General features: G+C 38.5%; 2 protein-coding genes across 4 annotated transcripts in view; one reads left to right on the top strand and one right to left on the bottom strand.

The window, feature by feature from the left end:
• The window catches only part of lin7a (lin-7 homolog A (C. elegans)), a 33,843-nt gene extending 32,774 nt beyond the window's left edge, over nt 1-1,069 (bottom strand). The window contains exon 1 of one of the 2 annotated variants that reach the window (XM_037981317.1): nt 763-1,069. In XM_037981317.1, the coding sequence (XP_037837245.1) occupies nt 763-799 (37 nt within the window). In that variant the 5' untranslated portion in view covers nt 800-1,069. The remainder of the gene's footprint in view (nt 1-762) is intronic. The other variant, XM_017411544.3, reaches the window with a different exon arrangement.
• acss3 (acyl-CoA synthetase short chain family member 3) overlaps nt 1-23,235 on the top strand; it is a 42,611-nt gene that overhangs the window by 7,723 nt on the left and 11,653 nt on the right. Inside the window, exons 1-9 of one of the 2 annotated variants that reach the window (XM_037981316.1) lie at nt 5,121-5,576; nt 6,819-6,963; nt 7,107-7,295; nt 8,321-8,455; nt 9,519-9,659; nt 10,252-10,332; nt 10,613-10,708; nt 12,193-12,344; nt 18,127-18,230. In XM_037981316.1, the coding sequence (XP_037837244.1) occupies nt 5,257-5,576; nt 6,819-6,963; nt 7,107-7,295; nt 8,321-8,455; nt 9,519-9,659; nt 10,252-10,332; nt 10,613-10,708; nt 12,193-12,344; nt 18,127-18,230 (1,363 nt within the window). In that variant the 5' untranslated portion in view covers nt 5,121-5,256. Of the gene's footprint in view, nt 1-5,120; nt 5,577-6,818; nt 6,964-7,106; nt 7,296-8,320; nt 8,456-9,518; nt 9,660-10,251; nt 10,333-10,612; nt 10,709-12,192; nt 12,345-18,126; nt 18,231-23,235 lie in introns of those variants that run through there. The other variant, XM_025004946.2, reaches the window with a different exon arrangement.

Genomic DNA, 23,235 nt, shown 5'->3' on the forward strand with positions numbered 1-23,235 from the left:
AGCTGACCTGCTATATAGATTAAGCTTTTTTTTAATGTATACATTTAATGCAATTGTGGACTTTTTTGAAGTATTGCTGCTAGTGTTAGTTCCAAAACAATAAAAAGTGATGCTTAAATTGACCCTGGATGCGTATGGATGTGATGGACGGAGGGGTCACATGGTGTGGATCTGTACACCCTGACCACTCCATGATAAACCCGATCTGAGAGGCGTGACAAAAGCAGGTCAGAGCAGACAGCATTAGCCCTTTAATTGCAGTTTGCCTGCACAGTCGGACCTGTCTGCCCCTGCCCCTGCCCATGCACCTGGCCGGCTCCGACACAAACTTAGCTCAATTTTCCGACGCGCTTCAGGAGGCTTTTTTTTTGTGTCCGGATCCAACAGCGATCTGTGGCTGGGACAAGACATTACCGAGAGAGGTTGCATAACAGACGGACAGCAGGGTTGTGAGCGCTGTACTCGTACAGTTGCATGATGTTTCCCCCCCCCCCCCAATACATGCCGAAGCCAGAGTCTTTAAGAGCGCTCCATAATGCGAAATCTCCACAGACCCGACGTTTTTTTTTTTTTTTTAATGGCACCGAACAGTGACGGGCTGGGAGACGGCGATCCTTTGCAGACTTGCGCTCAGAAACCTCAGCCACAGACATCTACAGTGCTGGGCGTAATGGTGAAGTTTGAAACGAAAGCCGTCAAGAGGAATTCCAAACATCTCGGCGGCAGGAAAGAGCAGAAATGTCCGCGCGGCGAGCGCCTTACCTCTCTCCAGTGTGAGCGGCTGGACCACTGTCGCCATGACTGCTGTTTACTGGAGACTGAGGAGAGGAGAGGAGAGGAGCTGCAGCATCACAGAGAGGAGGAGAGGAGGAGAGGAGAGGGAGGCTGGGAGTGGTTCTACACGAGGATCGGTCCACCTCCAGCCTCCTCATCACCTGCCACTCTCTGCGCTATGATGATGATTGCGGTTCACTTAAAAAGTCGGTAGAAATGCGGGGACTTTCTGAGCGCAAATGAATCCGCTCTACATGTTTTTACAGGAAGTGAAACAAAATGAGGGGCTACAATAGTACTCCCCTGTGCCATTTCCACTGTAAAACCAAGCTGTTTAAATTGAACCAATAAAATCGGTCCAACAATTTTCACTCATTTTGTTTGGGTAGCTACATTATAACCATTATTTCTAGTTTAAAGGATCCAAATTCAACAACAAAATCACAAATTAGGTATATATCAACCATGTTTTTTTTTTACATTTATTACTTGTTAACTCTGGTAAACTGGATACATTCCTATCCCTGAGTTTTACATTTTTTTGCATTGCTTTAGTCAAATTTTTATTTTATAACAAGAGAAGTCTGTTATTTTTTTTAGCATTTTTCAGGCTTATAAAACAATTCTTTCTCAAACAGAACATACTGGTGTGAAAGAACGCCACATCAGCGACTATCATACCTCTGACTGTTTTAGTATGTTCTGAGCACAGACTGTTTGTGCCGTCAGTGTCTAGTTAGTCCGAAAGTTTGCTCAACTCCCAGCCAACCGATTCATTTGCAGCCTCAGCACCATCGATGCGTTTTATTTTCAGCACCTTTAAATGTTTACTTTCTCCCTGACGAAAGTTCTGCTAGTGTTGCACAAGTTCCTTCTGTTTAACTTGATTCAAGTCAGCATTCCTAATTCTTTTCATGTGGCCCTTTTAATGACACTCCCTCCCCTGTGCCTTACTGTCAACTGTCAGTTCTTTGTCAATCACCAGTCATCCTGCCTCTCTTCTTTTTTTTTTAATTACCTAAATCAAATTTTACAACTTTTCTCCTCCACCTCCCCCAATATGACAGAGGTGTGTTTGAGGAACTTTATCATTTTTACATAATTCTGCAACTATGAATACAACCTTGTTACAAGATAGCATAATCTGCCATAAAATTCTCATCCCTTGCATATAACCTTTAGAGCTGTGTTTAAAGATTTGCATTTTTAGCTCAAAGCAAGGTCACTGATGTTCGGTGATGGAGGCTAACTTTCGAAATCAGTGTCTGACAAGGTTACAGCCAGGGCTCCACACAGCTTTTTTTCCACTCCAAATTAGGAGAGACATTTAACAACCCCTCTCTGTGCACAGGAGCATTAAAGGCAGATGTTATTGGCTTTTTCTTTAACAAGATCAAAATAGCGTAGCCAACATCAGACCAGAACATCACATGCTGCTGCCAAATGCTGCATAATTTGAATTTCGAACAACAATTCTAATATATCTTGACGTAAAGAAATCGCTTTGATCATTGTTTATGCTTCAGCTTCACCACATGCTCAAGGCTGGAATACTAGACATCTTTGTGCATGTATGCTTGTAGCATATTTAATCTATTTAGCTATCGCACTTCAGCAATCAGCCGATTGCAACCATGCTTCCCATTATGGTGCGCTGTGAAGTGCTGATCCATGCAGCCTCTTCTATCTTCTCTTGGTTACACGCGCCACCTGATAAGAACTGAATGATGGTCGGGAACTGAAGTTGAAGAGCTTAAGGATTAATCTTCATGTTTATGTGCAGCCACAAAATGGAGCCAAACCGATAACTCTCCTCAGTTACTGTAGCTCAGCTGCCTAATGGTGCTTGTGGTACTCATACATATGCTATCATTACAGCAATTAGATGTCATCCTAAGCAAAAAAAAGAAAATCTGTGGTTAAAGGGAGGCGAAGAAGCATGAGTCACATGGCTCAGAAATTATGACCTCACTATGACAAACCCTAGCTGAACATGAGTAAACACTTGGGGCCAGAACTAAAATGTGCACAGCTGTTCAGAGCAGAATTCACAGCCACTGAAACAATGATGCACTCAATTTTCCTTGCAGAAGTTACCTTTGCTTGTTAGGAACTCGGTTATTTTTAATTTTCTGCAAGATTAAAGTAATCTTGAAGAATCCTTGTTGCCGTTTTTTTTAAGGATCGCTGTGATTGGAATCTGTTCTGTTTCTGATTGAGGCCCTGTCCCAAATCACACGGTCAATATGTGCTTATGAGCTGCAGCCATCCCACCCAGCTGTTTGCAGATGGAAACTAGCAGTGAGTGTTTGGCTGGAGGGCAGAGAGGGTGAGGGCTTAGAGAGCATGCAGAAAGAGGGCACAGGGAGATTACAGGCTCCTATCCATGTGGGCTGTAATACAGTTCTGCTTCTTTTTTTAAAGAGGTAGGATTATATCGCACCGCTTAATGCCCTGCAACTGCAAGTGAATTGATTTCTCAAAGAACATGCAAGAGGTGATGAAGATGGGCCAAATGATGAGCATTACAGATGTTTACTAAAGCTTTAGAGCTATGAGTGGGGAAATATTCCCATCAGCACTCATTTCTACTTGAATGGAATTTGACAGTATGGGGGGAAGAAATCCAGTAAGCAGTTGTGATGCTGCTGTAAAACTTCAAATTCTTTAAAATTCAAAATGGCAATCATCTTCAAGCTAATTTGATTACGAGTCCATATTTAGGCACTCTGCAGGGATGAGACACTGCTTAGAGATTGATCATTTGCAGATAAACTCAGAGAAAATTGCCTGTTAACTGCTTCTGAAAAGGCGGTCAGCTAATTTCTACCTCGTCACATTTACACTCCTAACACGAGATCAGAGAGGAGAGCGAGATGGAGCAGCAATAATGAGCCATTCGGAGCCCAGTTCAGGTTTGATTAGGCCATTCGAGCTGTAGTGTTCTCTGCCCACCTGCTGTCAAAAAGCATAAGAATGATACATGTCCTGCCACTAGCATTGGCACTGTTCTTATTAGAAAAAATTAAAAAAGGCAATGTTTGATGGGAGTCATGATTTAGTAAGACCTTTTAGCTGAACAAATTATAGAGTGAGATGAAAAGGGAGCCTTTGTTTTGCTGTCAGAATTTTGACAAACATTGAATATTGATTGCAGCTTATGTGAAATCTGATGTAAATCAATACTGTTGGGTTTAAGAAAATGTCCAGAAACCCACAGAATGAGGCTGAAACTAGGTCCAAGGATTTCAAATGGAAAGAAAAAAAACAACCATGCTACTGTCACAGGTAATAGTTTGTGACTGATAACATTCGTGTTACTTAGAACAAAAATTTCACAGTTTTATCTTCCCAGCAAACAACTGCACAAATGTAAATTTGGCAACAAGTGTAATAAAGCCAGCAGTTGCAAGGCAACCGTGTCCCTGGAGAGAGTGCGATGCTTTGAAGAGACTCTGATGGAAACATTGCTCCACATGTATAAATAGAAACCGATGATGAGAAACATCAGATGGTCGAGTTTCTCAACCAGGGGAATTCTGCGCAGGGGTCGCGTCCGTGAGGCGGGGGGTCAGCTGGATTAATGGGTGTTTACCAGCAGCTTGGATGATGCATGTGATGAAAGGAAACGCACAACATGAGGCCTGGGAGCTGCTGCCGCTGCTTGTGTGGATGTAACAAGATGACAGTAAATGCTATTGGATATTTTTATCACCTGCCGCTGAAAGGCAAAGGTGGATAATGTTTGTGTATCGGTCTGTTGGCAAACTATCTCAAGCACCGAAGGGTGAATTTTAATGAAGCTGTCAAAGTGATCATTGACTGCACATCTGCAGCTGATTAACTTTTGGAATCAATCCAATATAAGATGGCTGACACGGCTGATCAACAATAGCCAACACAAACTAGAGATAATTCAGCCAATTTTACAAATAGTAGCTAAGTCACCAGCAACACCTACTTTGAGGGTGACATCTTGCAATAGGTTTGACAAAGAGCTTTTATTTGTCCTCATAAGAAGATTTTATTCCAAACCTCTGGCATGAAAGGTGAAGAGGATATGCATTCCTTAAAGAAATGCTAGACCTTTTAATTGTATTTTAATTGACCTACAATGCGTCATTGTTTTATAACTTTGAAAACTATGATTAAAGAGGAGTTTAAAACAGTTCCTAGAATGTGTCGGTATTTAAATATATCAGTAAACTTCCCAAGATAAACAAAGAGAAACTGTCACTGGTTTCAATAACAGTGCAGACTGTTGGCAATCAGTTGAGGCCTGTTGTGTAATAGTTTTTTTTTCTCCTTCCCTATTGAATCCCAAAGCTCCTCCTGCAGGAACTACATCCAGTTCATAGTTCGCATTCCTTGAGCGCACTGTCAAAGATTTCGGATGAACTATTCCTGTAAGAACCCCAGGGGAGCAGGTCACTTGGTGGATTTCGCGTAAAAATGAGTTTCAGGTAAAAAACAAAAATAACAATGCACTCCCAAATAAAGTACACGGTGCGCCTAAAGCACTGCGCTCTTGCTCTGAACAAGAGGACACTGAGGAAGCAGCTGTGGACTCGCACTGCAGCAAAACGAGAAGAAGCAACAGGACAGAGTGCGTCTGTAGGCGCGAGGACGGCCGCCGGAGCGCACGGCTGCAGGTTTTACGCGTCAGACTCCGCTTACAGCCGAGCCCTGTGCGCCGCCAGGGACCAGCCGGAGACCTTCTGGGCCGAGATGGGACTGGATATAAACTGGTTCGAACCGTGGAGGAAAACTCTGCACGTTGAGGACCCAGTGTTCCCGAACTGGTAGGTTTTTCGGCGTTTGCACGAGCACGACGCACGAACACCGCGCGTCACCACGACGCAACTTGACCTGCGCCACCCTCCTGCTCTCCTAAAGAAGTCAAACCACTTCTGACCCAAACGACTCATTTCACTACGGAAAAACTTCTCAGGTAGCCTCTGTCTATGGAGAGCCAAAAGTGCCACATTAAAAAAATAAAGTTTTAAAATTATTAAAAAATAAGCACACAAATGAGTGAAAATATGAACTCCTGCTAACTAAAGCATATAATTTATTCAGCATTTAATATCTGTCATGGTTTTATGCTGCAGTGCTTGAATCTGTTAATCTTCTTCCTCATCATATTCAGAGGGTGGGACTTGTGCTGATCTAATCAGGACTACTGTTTTGGTTTTTTCGTGAATTCCTTCAAACTTGGCAGTTCCCTAAATGAAACATTTTTATTAGCTTTACTGTGAGTTTCTCTGACTGACTTTGCACCAGTGGTTTCTTAAAGCTTGGATCCGGACCCCTCTGATGTCCAGAAATGAAATTCAAGTTGAAAACGAATGCTAACAGCGTTTTTTTTTAAAACAAAAAACACCCCAAATACATATAGTATACAACATATAGTGACCATAAGTATTTGGACCAACAAATGCGCATGTTGAGTCTTTTTAAGGATCTTTTCACTAAAGTGGTTCCAGTGCCAGAGCCGCTGTCATTCCGTCACATTAAACAGCTCTTCAAGTATATTTTTGATCCTTCATCTGATGTAATCAGTTTTTGTCCATTCAGGGACACCATCTGAATAATCAGGGTTTGTCTTACCATTCATTTGAAAAGACGTTTTAATATCACAAGTCTAATTGAGAATAGCTGTTTTAAACAACAATCCGTGTTTGCGAGCGCAACCATTATTTCTGACTTCTAATCAATATTTACAAATGGCACAGCAGACTGGAGTTAATCTCTCTGGTTCAAGTGGGATCTATAAATGCTAACTGGTGATATTAAAAGACCTGACAATATTTATTAGGAACTATTAATGGTGGTCATGAATTCAGGTAAAAACTGCAATGTTGCTGCACTGGGATTGGTTTCATTTGAAGCAACTTCTTTAAATAATGTTTTAAATTGTATATTTATTTATATATACATTGTATCTACAACTGGAGAGCAAATCAAAAGAAAAAAAATTGCATCAGCTGTTTGTGACCTATTTTTTAGTACTTGTTTCTTTAAAAATGTGCCTTTTTGAACAGGTTTGTTGGAGGAAAGTTGAACATGTGCTTCAACGCTGTAGACCGTCATGTAGAAAGTGGCCGAGGAGAGCAGCCTGCCATCATTTATGACAGCCCAGTGACTGGAACTAAAAGGATCATCACTTTCACAGAACTCCAGGACCAGGTTAGCACCATCAACAGTGAGGCCCATTGTAAAAATACTGTAAACAATAATTTGACTGTTTTTATATGACTGTATACAGTTTTCTTCTTTTAGTTGAGACAATTTTCAGTGTTTTGCTTCACCTCTTCTGCATCCCGATCCAGGTGTCCAGGTTAGCAGGAGTCCTCGTAAAGAACGGGGTGAGGAAGGGAGATGTCGTCGTCATCTACATGCCCATGGTACCCCAGGCCATGTTCACCATGTTGGCCTGTGCACGGATCGGTGCACCTCATAGCCTCATCTTTGGTGGCTTTGCCTCCAAAGAACTCTCTGTCCGCATCGATCACGCCAAGGTAAGGGGAAGGAGGTGGTGTTATTCGCCAACCTTGGGGTTCAAGGTGATTTTGGCAAGAGTGCGTGTTGTTTTTTTCTTTGGGTCAGGTCTTCACTACTCTCTTAAAAAGAAAGGGGAAAGCTAATGTTAACTGTTAATATTTGAGTATTTTTACGAAGCAGGATGATCCAACTTCAGTTCCTTACACATTAATCTTTTATAATTAATGTGTGCAAATATTGTAAATATCTGGAAGACTTAGGTGCCCAGGCTTGCCTTAGAATGAATCATTAACCACGGAAAGCCCTGTGTTTACTCTGCACACACTCACACCAGGACCTTATCAGTGCTACTGTGAACGACTCTGACATTCTGACTAATCATTCTTACTGTGGTTTCTGTTAAGGCGTGTTAAATAAAACTACATGGGAGAAAATGCAGCACGAAGTAATACTTGAGCAACTATTTGAAATGTTAATCATATAGGCATATTTAAAAGAACAGCTTGTGTTGAACTGTTTGGACTGAAGTCAGCTGTAATAGGAAACTGATTTCAGAAAAAGTATGATTTAATACACTTGTTTTAAAATGAAGTCATGTACAAAATAATTGAGGTTGTAGTTATCTGAACCTTTGCTGAGAATAGATGGAGTAGAGCCACGCAGATAATGATGTATGTGCTTTATGACAAAGGCAAAGCTATATATCTGAATCTTAGGTGGAAAAAAAGAGTTTATAAGTGAGATTTTTTTCTTGTCTTATTATGTAATCAAACAGAAACCTTTAAAATGAGTAAAAAGTGTGATATATTTGTTGTTCTGGAGTTATTAGTCCTCTTAGTTTGAAAGGATGACAGGAAATGTTGATTCTGTAGAAATGTCTCAGGTGTGTTGCAAGCCTGCAGCTGATTAGCAAGAGGCTCACTTACCTGCATGTTTTATATCCTTGTACAGAATACAAATTTTCTAGTGTGATCTTTCAAGTTTGTTGTTGTTTTTTATTAAAAAAAATTAAACAGAAATCCCAATGATTCATGTTTTGTAGCCTAAACTGCTGGTTACAGCCTCGTTTGGCATCGAGCCGGGCAGAAGAGTGGAGTACATCCCGCTGGTGAAGGCGGCCTTGGAGATGAGCTCTCACAGACCCTCGAAAGTCCTCATCTACAACAGACCCAACATGGTAGGAACTGGAGCACCACACACATACATCTGGTTTAGTGACAGAATAGAAATGTGTCTGAAAGTTTTTATTCATCCAAACTTTGAAAAAACACAAAAAGCTTTTTCAAAGAAATTAGTTCCCTCATTAGTTTGAATGTGAAGAATTGAGTTTCAGTTTGACTTTGATCTGGTTTTGCTTTTGCAACACATTATAATAGGAAATTATATCACAGCTCTTAACGTATCAAAGCAATTATGGTGGGTGCATGCAGTATGAGTTTGGAAAAAGATGTGTATATGTTTGCATCTCAGAAATAAAGGTTGGCACCGGTCACTTGCAGGCTGGCACAGATTCAGTTTGGAAGCAGGCTGAGTTTTGTGAATAATTTTCCTACGCTGCACACAAAAGCAATATTAGGCTCTGAACTGTAGACTGTAAAACCATTAGAGAAATTGCATTTTCTGCAAAAAATACAGTGTGAATGCTGGGTACAGAATGACCTTGCTGAAATCTGAAGAAGCTGAAACTAAATTGTTAAAGTAAAAACAATCAAGACAGGCTAAAAATTGTCAAGACAAAAGTGTGAAAGAGAAGACCAGTGAAAGTGCATCTAAAAATAGCAAAACGATAGCTAAAAGCTAAAAATGAAGCTAATATACTGAAGATTTCTGAGTTTTTCAAAGCTTAGAAGTTCTACATTCATTTCAACAAGGAAAGAATGTAAATAAAGTTAAATATTTTCAAAATGATAAAAGCCACAAAACCTGACAGTCATAGCTGTAATGTCCTACAGAAGCTAAACATTTTGATATATGAATGGTTAAAGTAGCTGGAAGTAAGCTTAAGTAGTTAGTCTAAAATCATATGGAAAACACTATGAACAAGAAAATAGTAATGCTGACTCAGCATTTGCAGGAATAAATTTTTTTGAGTTGAATGTCAGTTTTGTGCTGGATAAAGTGTTTTGATAACTTTCCTTGTAATATCCCAGTCAGCTGATATCATTCAGTGTTTGAACTATACAGTTAGCACATTATTTTTTTTACCAGAATTTTAAAAATAGTTTATTTTTGTGTTTTAGGAGACCGTATCAATGAGACCAGACCTGAGTCTGAACTGGGACGAGGAGATGGCCACTGCTCGACCGCATGACTGTGTTCCTTTGCCCTCCAGCCATCCTCTGTACGTTCTCTACACATCTGGGACCACCGGAACTCCAAAGGTTACTCATTATTATTCTGCTGTAATATTATGGCCTCATTCGGACGAGTTAAAGGATTTCCTCTGGGCTGAGCTTATCTGTGGAGCTGCTGCATGACCCATAAGATCTTTGACTCTGCAAACAGTTTATATCTAATATAAACAAGGGTCACTATGACACAAATGAGACCAAACATTTCCAGTGCAGCAGGAGTTTTTTTCTGCAGGATTTTCCTCCTTCAAATGAAAAATGGACTCTGTGCATGTAGCTTAACTCCATTTTTTCCTAAACAGATAGGCGCTATTCTTGTTTTTCAGTTTGTGGCACATTAGAGTTATTCTCACTTATTGTCTACACACTATAACTCTGAGGACTTGTTGACATTAGAGCTGCAGGGACCACTGCTTTGCTCAAATGTTCAGAAGGCACTATTAAGTAAAAATAGCCCAACAGTGGGTATGTGTGTTAGAAGCGTTCATTCAGAACCAAAATACAGTCCCCTACAGCGCAGCATGGCTGACGGTCTGTTTGTAAGGAGATATTAAAGCCCCGTTTCTCGGCTTTGTGAAATACCTGTCAGTAGTTTAATGTTTTTTCTTATCCCGTCACTCAGGGTGTTGTTCGGGACACCGCAGGCTACGCCGTTATGCTGAAGTGGACCATGTCAAATATTTATGGCCTCACTCCTGGAGATGTAAGAGGATAGATGTTTTTATTTATTTATTTTTTTCTGCTGATGCGTTTGTAATCAGTAAAGAGATGGATAGATTAGTGTGAAAATCACACGTTTAACATTGAATTTTCAGCTACATTGATCATTGATGCATCTGAGATTTGATTTGTATTCATACTGCTTTCATGCTTTATAGGTTTTATTTCATTTTTGCATTCTGATCAGATTTAAGAACAGTGTTAATGTGACTCTTGGTTTATTACCTGGGTGGATATTACATGTGTGTATTCATTTGAGGCAGGTTTGGTGGGCAGCATCGGATCTGGGCTGGGTGGTCGGACATTCCTACATCTGCTACGGGCCTTTGCTCCACGGCAACAGCACAGTTCTTTACGAGGTATGTCCCTGAAATGCACCAAAAAAACATTGTTGTAATCTGTGCAAAACTGTACTAGTAATGCTTTATTGTGCGTTTGTCTTGGCTTTCTCTGCAAATGAAATGCCTTCATGTTTGTCTGACAGCAGTTTATGTAGACTGAGGCTGTTTATGCGCTGAAGCGTTTGACTCTGGCTGCTGCGATCTGTTGTCATATCAGATTGCACGCCTCGCGCCGTTTATCTCTGCTTCTTTTCTCCATTTCGGTAAATGTGCTACCTGCATGGGAGTTTTTTCCCTTCTCACATTGGCCTTGAAGATGAAATCCTTCAAAAAGACATATACTCTTCTATTTTCCCTGCTCAGAGTATCTTTTGAACAACTACTTGATGTTTGCTTCTGCTCGTTAATTTGTCTTTGTCCTTTCAAAGGTCACTTCCATTAATCAGCAGAGCACACTCCATTTGTTTCTAGTATTTAATGTATCAATAATTTTGACACAAGAAGTCTCAGAGGCCCATCTTTCTGGTGGTCTTTCTGTTTGTTTCTTACAGTATAATATGTGTGATTACATCATTACTTTGGTTTCTCTGACCTGTGGGAGGTTTTTTTTCCTCTACTAATTGACTTATTTTGACTTGCTTTCCCCCCACATTTTTCTTACAGTTACATCATACTGAGGTCTTTCTAATCTCTTTAGTACATAAACCAATAATTCTAAATTGCAAAATTACCAGCCAGAATTTGTGATTGCAGATAACTACCTTTATTCGCCTTAAATGTGTGTGTTCCATTGTTAAATCAGGCCTTTTGAGGATAAATATTATGATCATAGTTTGCCTGTGGCTGTTCTTGTTTATATCTTGAAACAGGTGTTACAACTTTACCTGATTCCAGCAAACAGTGTCTGAATTTGTGACCGTATTGTTATTAAAATATCTCCTAAACCACAGAACGTTTTTTATTAAAACTTAAAAGTAATCGGTGGATAAACATCTCCAACTGATTAACTTTTGGAGTCAACCCGATTCAAGATGGCAAGATGGTCAAGTGAGCTCAGAAAACACAAAAGTGGCTATGACTCGTACAATTTCACAAATAGTGAGCTTCAATTTGCAGTGTGGCAGTAGCTGAGAGTAACAATCATGTGAGATTATGCAAGATACTGCAATGCTGCATGAGACTGCGCATAATGTTTTCAAGGTTGAACTAAAATGGCTATACCTAACATAATATGATTTTAGTCAAACTCTAGTGTGCGATATGCATTCCTTCAAGAATTGCTAGGCCTTGAATTTATAATTCTTGGATTCATGTCCATGAATTCCATCTGGAAAGAATATCCTGTGTGCTTCCTCACTGCTGACAGCTGTTCTGTATTTACTGATGTTATATCGTTTGTTGTTTTTATGATGTAGAAATGTTGCAGTAAATTTGGACATCGCTACATGCCCTCAGCTGCAGATTGGAAGCTGACCCGTTGTTGCTGTGCCATCTGATTGTAGGGAAAGCCTGTAGGAACGCCGGACGCCGGGGCATTCTTCCGTGTCCTGTCCGAACACGGAGTGGCCTGCATGTTTACAGCACCCACTGCCATCCGGGCCATTCGGCAGCAGGACCCCCACGCTGCAGTCGGCAAAAAATACCCTCTGTCCAGGTAGACGTTTCTTTTGATAAGACTAGAGAAAGATTTTTGTTTTTCCTGTAGAAGTTCATGAATAATGAAACATGTTTTTAACTTGCAATTTGGATAACTGTTGATCCTCTTAAGGTTTCTGCTTCTCAGATATGGAGCTTTAACAGCTTTTTAGTGACTTGAATTTGTCAAACAAATTTAAGGCATCTTAGCAGATGTTGCCTCAGGTTCTAAAAATGTGGGACCTCTATGGTTTTTGAAAATTGTGATGCTTTCAAATCACTACGACAGGTGGGCGATTATGTGAATGTTTGTGTGTGTTAGTAAAATATCTCATGAACCACTGAATGGATTTTGTATCAAGATGGCTGTCACAGCTGATCAACTAAAAATAGGTCTAACTCAGACAATTTTAAAGATATTGAGCAAACATTTATTGTAGTATAATAGCTGAATGTCATCACAATCACATACTTTCAGTGCTAACAGATCACGCAGTATCTTATTTATTTAAACTTTGTCAATAATTGTTGGTGTCAGAATCGTCAGTCTGTAACATATCTCATGAGCTACTGAACGCATTTCAATAAAATGTTCAAAAAATAACCATTGAATATACATCTGGACTACATTAACCTTTGGAGTCAGTTTGTATCAAGATGGCTGGCTCAGTCACACAAAAGTGAAAGTTCTTCAGCCAAAACTTTGGCATGTAAAACAGCAGGTAATGCGTTCCCACTTTATTTATTGATATGTTAGTTTAATCTCAAAGGATAAATACCATTAATTTAAAAAAAAAAACTTTTTTTTTTTTAACGCTAAGACTCCCACTGATTGTGCAGCTGATTGTTTAGCAAAGCTGTCAGCCTTTTGTTTGTGCATTTTGTGCTGTATCATCGAACTATGCACAAATAATGTCAGACCTGTTGACTAAAACGGAGACGATCTGTTTTAACCTTTAGAATTGTGGCGAGAACATCTAGAACTCACCTGCAGGTTTGTCTTAGAGCCGTTAAACTCATGAAGAATATTAAAACATGTCACAGCTGATGCTTGTCTGCTCAGTCTGTTCAGCCACTTGTTAGTTGTTGTCCATCTGTTGATGCACATCTCTTTCCTACCTCCATCACTCAGTTTCTTGACCCACTTGGGTGTTAATTATGATGGCTAGTGAACAGCAGCCGCCCCTCCCAGAGAGCAACAGATGCAGTTGCAACATTGAGTCTAGTCTTAGTTGTCATTAAACCCTGGACATCTAGAGTTAAATTTAGTCTATATTTAACTATGCGAGTTTAATCCTTTAATAAATTAATTTATATAACACACAAACACATCAAATATGCAAGTCATACAACCCAAGTCAGTAAATCATGTGAAAATGTGAAGGAGTGCGACTTTTTTTCAGTCCAGTTGTGTAAAAACGTATTTCACCTACTGAACTGGCAATGTTGAGGTTACAATGTCAGTGTGAGTCAACACTGAATTTGAGTCCTGCATGAGTAGATTTGTTTTTGCTAACCTTTTCAAAATGCAGGTGTCTGTTCTTCGTCTTGTAGAAGACAAAAAGAGGAGGCACACACTATTATTATCATTATTAGTCAGTTCTGGGTATTAACTTCCATTCTGAAGGGTTTGTTGTGATTCTGTTATTTACTTGAGCAAAAATAAACAGGCATATATTTTGTACAAAATGATTTTATTTACATATATACATATGTACACATCATAAAATGGATTGAGTGAATCTTACCAGTAACCTTTAAAGTGATTAAATGAATGAGTTATGGAGATAACGTTCATGTATGAATTGTAGTTATCAATTGTGAATACTGTCAGAATTGAGAACCCCAAAGAAGATATAGATACATTCTACTATAGCCTTAGCAATGGAATGGTCTCACTATTTGTTGCAGAAAGTTGTCTCACTTTTAATGTAATCTGTGGTTTTTGTACAAATCCATGAGCTCTAAAGATGATTAAATTGCAAGTTGAACCACGTCAGGTAAGGTTATTTGGACCTCAAGTTTACTGGACCTCCTTAAAGGCATAGTTGGGTCAGTACCTGATCTCAGGTTTGGCATTCATTTGCAAACGGTTTGTTAGAAGAAACTGCAAGTGTTTGCAAGTGCAGATCTCTTGGGTCAAAGGAGCTCTCATTTGTTTCTCTTTGTGAGCTCTGGAGTTCAGGCGTCCCTAACTCCAACGTCGCTGGTTGCCGTGGTTTCAGTCCGACCATGATGTCTCTGCGGTCTCATTAGATGGTGGGATTCTCCCAGATTGATCACAGAGGCTCAACAATTCATTTGCATTCTGCATTCGCTCTGTCTTAGAGACGGAAGTGTAAAAGGTGACACGTCCGTCTCATTAAATGTCCATCCAGTCCTTGGGCGGGATTAAGGTGAAACTTACAAATCAGCAACAGACCTGGCTCTACGTAACATTCTGAGCGACAGTCTCATGCAAACAAAATGACAGAACTTCATATAATATTTACCATTACTTTAAAATGACCCTTTTTCTCACTCATCTGTGTAAGTGAATGACAGAATACATTTTACTCAGGTGGCGATGTTGTTATGAAGACAAACCATATGAAAACATGAATGTTTTCTTTTAACAGGTAAAGATATTGAGTATTCTTATTGTATAACAATTTTAGTTCAAAAAGGATCTTTAAAGAAAGCTTCTCTATAAGACTTTTCTGTTTTCATGAACAGAGACTATAAACTCATTATTGGTCATAACAGGCTGATAATTACAAATGGACTTAAACGCTTCATGCACTTGTCATGACCAATAAATTCCAGTATTTGTAGATAATCCACAAGACTCTGGTATGTTTTAATTAGATGAAAGTGGACATTCCTTCTGGATCCTAGAGAGACGGTGCCTTTACTTCAGACATGGTTCCATTTCTTGCTACAGTCTTGATGTAAACATCTCCACAGCTTTTGCTTTCAGACCAAGTCTAGCCTGATTTTAGCCTTAACCAGAGTACACACTTGAGGTTGTTCAGATGGTTTTTCTACAACAAAATGCTCACTGGGTCAGTTTAACTCTGTACTTCTGTGTTCTGATGATTTTGCTGTTTAGGTGAAGGCCATCTATGGCTTAACGTCAAACAAGAGAATCAAACACCTGCTGAGATGGTCACATTTAATAATTGTTGAGGCCGAAAAGCACTCAGACGTGTTTTGAATTCATAACTTTCAGACTGTTCAGCATTCTAAAAATGCCTTCTTCTCGGTGCATAATCATAAAGCGATTTTTGAATGTTTGCAACCTATGGCCTCAGTGACTCATCCAGTAACTCCGTCAGTGTGTGCTGAATTTTCTGTTGATCATGGTGCTGAATGCACAACACCTTTTAAATTGGGCTGCAGCAGACAGAGGAATCCTTTTTTTATATATATATTTTGATTAATGTTGATGCCATTTGTCCCTTCTGAACTCTTAACAATAAATTTTCTATGCATTGTCTTGTTCCTAATGCATCTTTTTGCCTTGTTGGAGGCAAGTGTGTTAAATTTTCTGCCACCAGTTAAGAGGCTATTTGCTAAATCTAATTGTTGGTGCTTTTTTTTAAAAAGGAGTTCTAATTAAGTGTGACTATAAACATTTGCATGAAAGGGGAGAAAAAAAGTTTAGTTTTTGTAAGTTACATGACAAAACCGGAAGTTACAAAAGATTTTAGTCTAATCTTGTAAGAAAGTTTGACCTTTTGTTCTAAGTTTGTGCACTAAAATCAGTTGGTTTCTGTAGACTATGTGGTGTGCATACATAAGAATAAAAAAGTTTAATATTTGAGTGTATTTTTTAATGCATCTACATTTACCATCCAAAAGGACATGTCAGTACTAATGTTTTTTTTAATTGTTTTGATGGAAGTCATAAAACCTTTGGGGGAGGAAAAAAAAAAGCTTTTTAGCTTTATTACCAAACACAAAATTTCATGCTAGAGAGACTTTAAAGAATAATTTAACGCAGCTCACTCACTCGTCTCCAGTTTATTGACATAGAGACATGTACTTCCCCTTGAGCGAGTTCAGCCATAATGACCCTTAATGTGATTGAACCATATCGCTTGTTAACATGTCAGGCTGCAGAGCAGACAGAGAAAAGTGAGTAATCACTGAGAAGCTCTTTCAAACATAAAACAATCCAGTGTTATTTTTTTTAATAAGAATGAACTTATTATAGACAAGTGTATTCAGTTGTCACAATACTGGTAGCATATTCAAGTTTTATTTCCTCTTTATTTGGCCTTATTGCAAACCTTCCTGGCTAAATAGTAAAAGTAATTTTTTTTCCTGTTATTGAACACACAGAAAGACCTTGTCATATTGATGCAATCAGTAAGAATGATATGGTTTAATCTAATTGGACTTAATGCAGATACATTCTTACCAACTGAATGTAGCTGAATCCATCAAAAGCCAAGTAGAATTATTTGAAAGAATGATTATTGCTTATCACACTGGCTTACAAAGTTTTATATGAAGATGTTATGTGGTCTGTTAGTGCTCTGTGTTGTGGATGACTTTCAGCTACTACCATACCATATTTTAGCTCAATATATGTAAAAAGACAGTTATTTCTCTTTTCTCTCTAAGGTTAATTATCTGTGGCAGCCATCTTGAGTCAGGTTGACTGTGACAGTTAATTAGTTGTAGATTACATCTAATTATTACTTTCAGAGAGTTTCATTAAAATTTGTCTAGTGGTTCATAAGATATATTGCTAACAAACACGCAAAATGGCAGCAGGTGATAAAGTTATTTGTCTAAAAAACAATGTCTAACAAAGGTTATTGGCGTATTTCTTCTCTACATGAAGAGTAAAATGTAATTTCACGTTTGGGAAGGGTTGTTTTACAAGTAAGGAAGCTTGTGACCAACAATAACAAGTATTTATTGGTGGTAAAATGAAACAGTCAGTTTTATATCTATTTTTATTTGGCCTGATTTTAAAAGGATTACGTTACTTTTACAGCCGCCCTGGGAGCAACTAGTGGTGTACTGATTTGGATGTGAAGCAGCCTGCTTAAGACGTTCTTGGAGGAAATAATGTGGGAGAAATCACTGAGGCTAAAGATAGAAAATGTAGTGTTTTGGGTCATTAGAAGGGCATCGGGGGAAGATTTAATGAGACGGGGAGTAGCACATGTTCAAACTAAGCAATCTAAGGTTATAAAAACGAGGGACTGTGGAGGAATTCAGATGTCCTTGCAATAGGTTTTCAGACATTTAACATTTTTGGACTTGTGTAATATTTTTAGGCAAGGAAAAATTATGAGTGTAGGAAACCAAACACGTTTATCAAAATGGCTTTTAGAGGTGACAAAATGCTTAAATTACTGTTTTCTGCTGTGACCATTTAAACAAGAGGTCAAAGAGGTGCTCTGTGGGAGCAGAGATGATGAATGAGGATTCATTGCCATGAGATGTGTGACAATATAAGAAAGCCAATCTAGAGGTTTCAGCTGCAATCCTCAGACTTTTCCTACTGATGTGACCCAATTTACAGATGACAAGTGTTGCACATGTCAAAACCTTTAGCACAGAATCAAATCACCTCAATATCTGGATAAAACTTACCATTTGAAATGCACCAACAAAAGGCTGATCCATTATACACACACTTCATGCTACATTACTATTATATGAAGCAAAATAGTTTCCTTTTGGGAGATAAAAAAGCTCTGGCAGATCATTTGATGCCAAAATAAACAAAAATAAGATTAAGATAAGTGTTTCAGAGTTTTTCTTCAGGTGATTGACAGATGGGCTCTTTCTCCATGCAGGTTTCGTGTGTTGTTTGTGGCAGGAGAGCGATGTGACATTGAGACGTTGGAATGGGCAAAGAAGAGCTTTGGGGTTCCAGTTCTGGATCACTGGTGGCAGACCGGTAGGAAAACTGTGACTCTATATGGACTTAAATGAGAGACAATAACTCCTTTGTAAAAGTTTGTCTTTTCGGAGGATCTATTAGTTCAGAATGATTTGATATCCTGTACCTTTAGGACAAAACATGAAGGTATTCCAGGTTATTTTAAATGAAACAGCCTGACCAGCAAAAGTCAAACTGAATTTTGTTTTTTATTTTCAGTTAAAAAAAATGAGCAGACCGTTCTAATCCAGTTTGTATATGGAGGTGGAGATGCAGATTTTCAGTTTAGCAGTATTAGCTTCCCAACCAGCAGAGTTGTGAAAGCTATGAAGTCTTTTTTTTTTTTTTAACAGATGTTAGTGGAGTGAGCCACACCCCGAACAAGACAATTAAGGCATTAGGGGTGATATCTTCTCCTGTAACATTTGGAATTGGAAGAAAATTTTCAGATCAGCTTTATCTGAGTAATGTGCTGTGGCCTCTTGGCATCGCTCACATGGAGGGGACACTGTGTCAAATATTTTTGCGAGCCTGGCTTTAGTATAGTGAGCTTAATGTAGAATCCCACATTGCATGAAACTGTGTCTAGCACAGATTGGGAGAAAAAAAACCCCTATTTTAATATAAAAATAGTAATGTTTTGACCAAATTCATGAACCAGAATTGAGTTTTTTTTTTTTAATTTTCACTCACCATAAGTCAATATAGAAAGTCTATTTTTAATCATTGCCTAATATTGGAGTCAGTCTAACTGTTTGCTTAAATGTTTTTTTTTAAGGCATATGATGTTTTACTGAAGAATTTTAAAGTATATAAAGGTCCCTAGGTTCGGGAATGGGGATTCAACCTGAAACATTCTTTGGTTGAGACTACTGAATATTTTAATTGTTTGCCTTTCCTTGGCAGAATCCTAAGGGGTTATCACTTTTTAATTTAAAGACAAAAACATCAGCCTGAAGTGGAATGAGATTTTTACTTAAAAGTAATAAATATGGTGCAGTTGATCATCCAGAGTGGAGACAGCGTTTCATCTGCATGTCTGATAAAAAGTTAAACTATTTTAGTGAAGGATTTTGTCTAAGCACTTTTGTTTAATGCTGTGCTTGAAAAGGTTGAAAGTGGATCATTGTAACAGCTTGCTCTTCCATGCCCTGCAACTCAGTCTAACGTCTGCAGATTTGAAAAAGCTAAGGGAAGTGTGCAGTTCTCAGTTTTATTACAAAGCTAAGTTGTTAACCATATTATCTGGTGAGACTTTAGCTTCTCGCTTCTTCTCTGTGTTTTCAATACAATGGATTCTTGAATGTAAAAGTGATTTGTCATGTTTAGAATAGAGGCTTGAATTCAGGGAGCACGCTACGATGCTAATGTCAAGCCCCCCTACCTCCCTCAGTTTGATTGCTTTCCTCCCAGTGTGCCACAGAGCGATGATAAATGCGTTAGCCACTGCAGATGAGCACAATTGGACGCCTCTTTGTTTTGTAATATCCTGCCTGTGCAGATGGAGGGTCGATGCTGGACGAGATGACATATCGGTGTTAAACAAGGAATCAATGCTGTTGCTGGGTTGTTGGACAGCCATCGACCTTGAACGTTTGTACATGCAGGGCACCTCAGATCTGAGTGCAGATTAGCCCACTTGACTGATTGGCCTGTCCAGGATCAGTTGGGGGGTTTCAAGAGCTCAATATCGAAATATTACTAAAATGTAATTTATCAAATCGGGTCTCTTTTCTTTTTTTTTTTTAAATTACAGTCACCCTATCACTATTTACTCTGCTTTCAGTTTCAAGTTAAAATCAACATTTCAATGCCAAAAGTTTTGGAGATGTCCAGAAATGTTTTTTTGTTTTTAAGCCAAATAAGTACAAGTTTTTTTTACAGACCTCCAAAAACTCATATCCATAGAAATCCTGTTCAGGTCTGTCTATTTTACATCATCTATATGCTGCAGTTTATTGCAGCTTCCCAAAGAAATGTGACAGAAACAAAGCCAGCATGTTTGTGTGAAAGTTTTAAAAAACACCTCTTGTAATGTTAACAATGTCTGCTGAAACATATAGCTACATGCAAAGAACTAACTTCACTAACTCAGGCTACAGCTCAGTTAAAGCCCAATGAAGTTGGCCTCAAAATTGTACCAGAAAAGGACCATTTGTAACAGCCAACTCAGATGTTGTTCTCAATTTGCACTTGAGGACATTTTCAAATAGAAGACAACTTTCCCTTGGACAGTCTTAGGAGAAGGCATCCATTTCATTACTGCAATTAAGAACAATAATTTCTGATGTTTTTTTGAGAATGTTGGAGCAAAGCTTTATAGTCTCTCATTGCATATCCGGCTCAGCTCTACTTGAGCTGTAAATACCATTTGCCACCAACAAGATAATAAACCTGATGTGATAAATTGGCTGAGCTATAAACATTTAACGGTTTGATGGTTACCCCATGTTGTTTAGCTTCTCTGCACTCTAGATGGACTCTTCCTTTGATCAAAAGCATGCACTGCTGCCTGCCCAGCAGCTCTGTGGGTCTTAGATCATGTTAAATGAAATCCTAAATGCATGAACAATGAATAATCATTATATTGTGTATAAATGTGCAAAATAAAAGAAAAATTTGAATGAAGAAGGTTCCAGTTTTAGACTGACTTGGAGACACTCCAGCTGGTTGGGCGTCACAGACAGTGCTTTAATGACACCATGGCTACAAGTGACACAGAGTTCAATAACTTAAATGTTTTGACTGCAAAGTAATTTGGCTCTTAGTCTAAAAATCTAATTTAGTGTGATTGAATAAGTCTGGGTCTACTGATGGGTACCCTATTGTGGAATCATCTAATCCCAGAATTGGGACACTAGTGGTGAGATATATATATATATATTTTTTTTATATAAATTAGGCCGTATGAATTGAGCATAAATTATTTGGAAGAAGTAAAACGAGATCTTTTAATTTCCTAACTTTGAATTTTCTTGTGTTACAGTAGATAGTTTTTTGTTGGATAAGACATTTTAGGCATTTACTGTTCATGCAGTAAAGTAGGGTTGTAGTGTGGTAGGTTGCATTGCTAGACACAACATTATGAAATTGTTTTTTTACCACGTGATTTAGCTGTTAACTGTTTTTATTACACTATTGCTCAGTAACTATTTCTCATTGTTGGATTTTTTTTTCTCCCTGCCATTGTGTATGAGTGGATTAAAACTTTACCCAGCCTGTAAATGTTTAACCAAATGGAGATTCGCCTTTTTCTTCTTGCAGATTCAGTTTTAAGAACTATTAATTTCATTGAAATATCCTCCTATGCTTTCCCTCTGTACACATCTTGTAACATAATGTGGTTATTTGAGCCATGTGATTTATAGAGTTCGGAGTAAAACCTTTGGCACCCCCATGATTTCACTCTAGATGGAAAATCCCTCATGATTCTTCGCTGCCTGCTAAACTCAATAACTGGCAGTCAGTGCTGCAATTCAAATGTGTCCACCACTTTTACTCCCCATCTCACTTAGTTGTTCCTTCTGTTAGACTAACTTCATATGTGAGTAAATGAAGCTACCTACCACACTGTCAAAAACAGTTGGTGTTTTTCTATGTTTTCCCCTTTCTCCTTTTCAGAGTTCTCCCTCACACACTGCATTAAATGCTGTGCTGCCCCCCTTAAACTACTCATAGCATGGTCATTTTTTTGTCTCTTCAGCTCTGGATGAATATTGTTTTATGTATGAATTTCCTAATTTTCATTCAGTCTCATCCAAAATCAAAAGTTTAAGTATTTTGCAGAAATGTTGAGCATATTCATTAGTGAGGACTGATTTTATTGTATCATCGTGTGTGCCTTATTGTTTTGTTTTTTTACTGATCCTGTTTGTGATAATCATCACGTTTTCTCATTAAAAACTTGAGTGGCTTACGTGACTGGAGTGTAATGCTTCAGCTAGTTAATATTAATTTTATTTGTCTGCATGCAGTCAGCTGTCGGAAATTTCAGACACACAAACAGGTGTTAAATTTGTATCCCTTATCGTTCACTGCAGTTCCAACAGACAGGATGTCCTCCATCCTTCTTTGACTTGAAGCAGTCTTTTTGTCCATATGCACCTGTGCATGCTGTGAGTAAAAGTGGCCTATCAGCCCACCCATATGCTGAGTGTCCGGCTCCGATCTGCAATAACTCCGACTGGGGGGGGTCAATGATTTAAAGTGTTGTCTCCTCTTCTCTCTCTAGTGCTCATTGCTAGAATGTGCATTCACACTCTATCTGCTCCATCACAAAAACAAGTCAGAGTGGAAACGTCTAAACATTAGTTCTACTCACAGTTTTTAAACCTGAAATTTGAAAATCAGAATGGTTGTGTCCCCAATATGAGAACCACTGTACTAAAACCCCCAGGGTTTTGTTTGATTGTTGTTGTTAGTATGACTTGGTTTAATTTTCTGTGATGCATTATACTTTCTTAATCTCTGAACTAAATCTTTAAAGTTGCACATCTGCTGAATACTTGCCCCAAAATATTAGTTACCACACATGTGTTAATAAATAAGTCAACTGGTTGTCCATTTCTTGCAAATCCCTGTAATGTCAAACTCATTTTCTGAAACTTACCTTTATTGCCTTAATTACATTTGGAAATGTCAACTTTTACAAAGGATTATAGGAATCGATTGCATTTTTGCATCATTCTATGATAGTCTTTTGCTCAGACACAGCATCTCTACATAAGGCTCCTTACATTTGTACAGTAGTCATATCAGGGCTGTCATCAGCAAGATGTTAGTTGTGTAACTTTTCAGCTTAACATTAGATCACTTTTTTATACTCAGACATTTGATTTATCTTTTAAAATTTTACACTTTTTGTCTTGATTCTTAATTATTATTATTTTTTTGCTCATAGTACTCAGATATTTGCAGCTACAAACATTTGACTCAAAACATTTAAGAACTATAAAATGGGTTTAACATGGGAAAAAATATAAGAACTATGAGCAAATATGAGAAAAATAATTGAAGGGAATGG

The sequence above is a fragment of the Kryptolebias marmoratus genome, linkage group LG18 (genome assembly GCF_001649575.2).
Source record: "Kryptolebias marmoratus isolate JLee-2015 linkage group LG18, ASM164957v2, whole genome shotgun sequence".
NCBI classification, from domain to species: domain Eukaryota; kingdom Metazoa; phylum Chordata; class Actinopteri; order Cyprinodontiformes; family Rivulidae; genus Kryptolebias; species Kryptolebias marmoratus.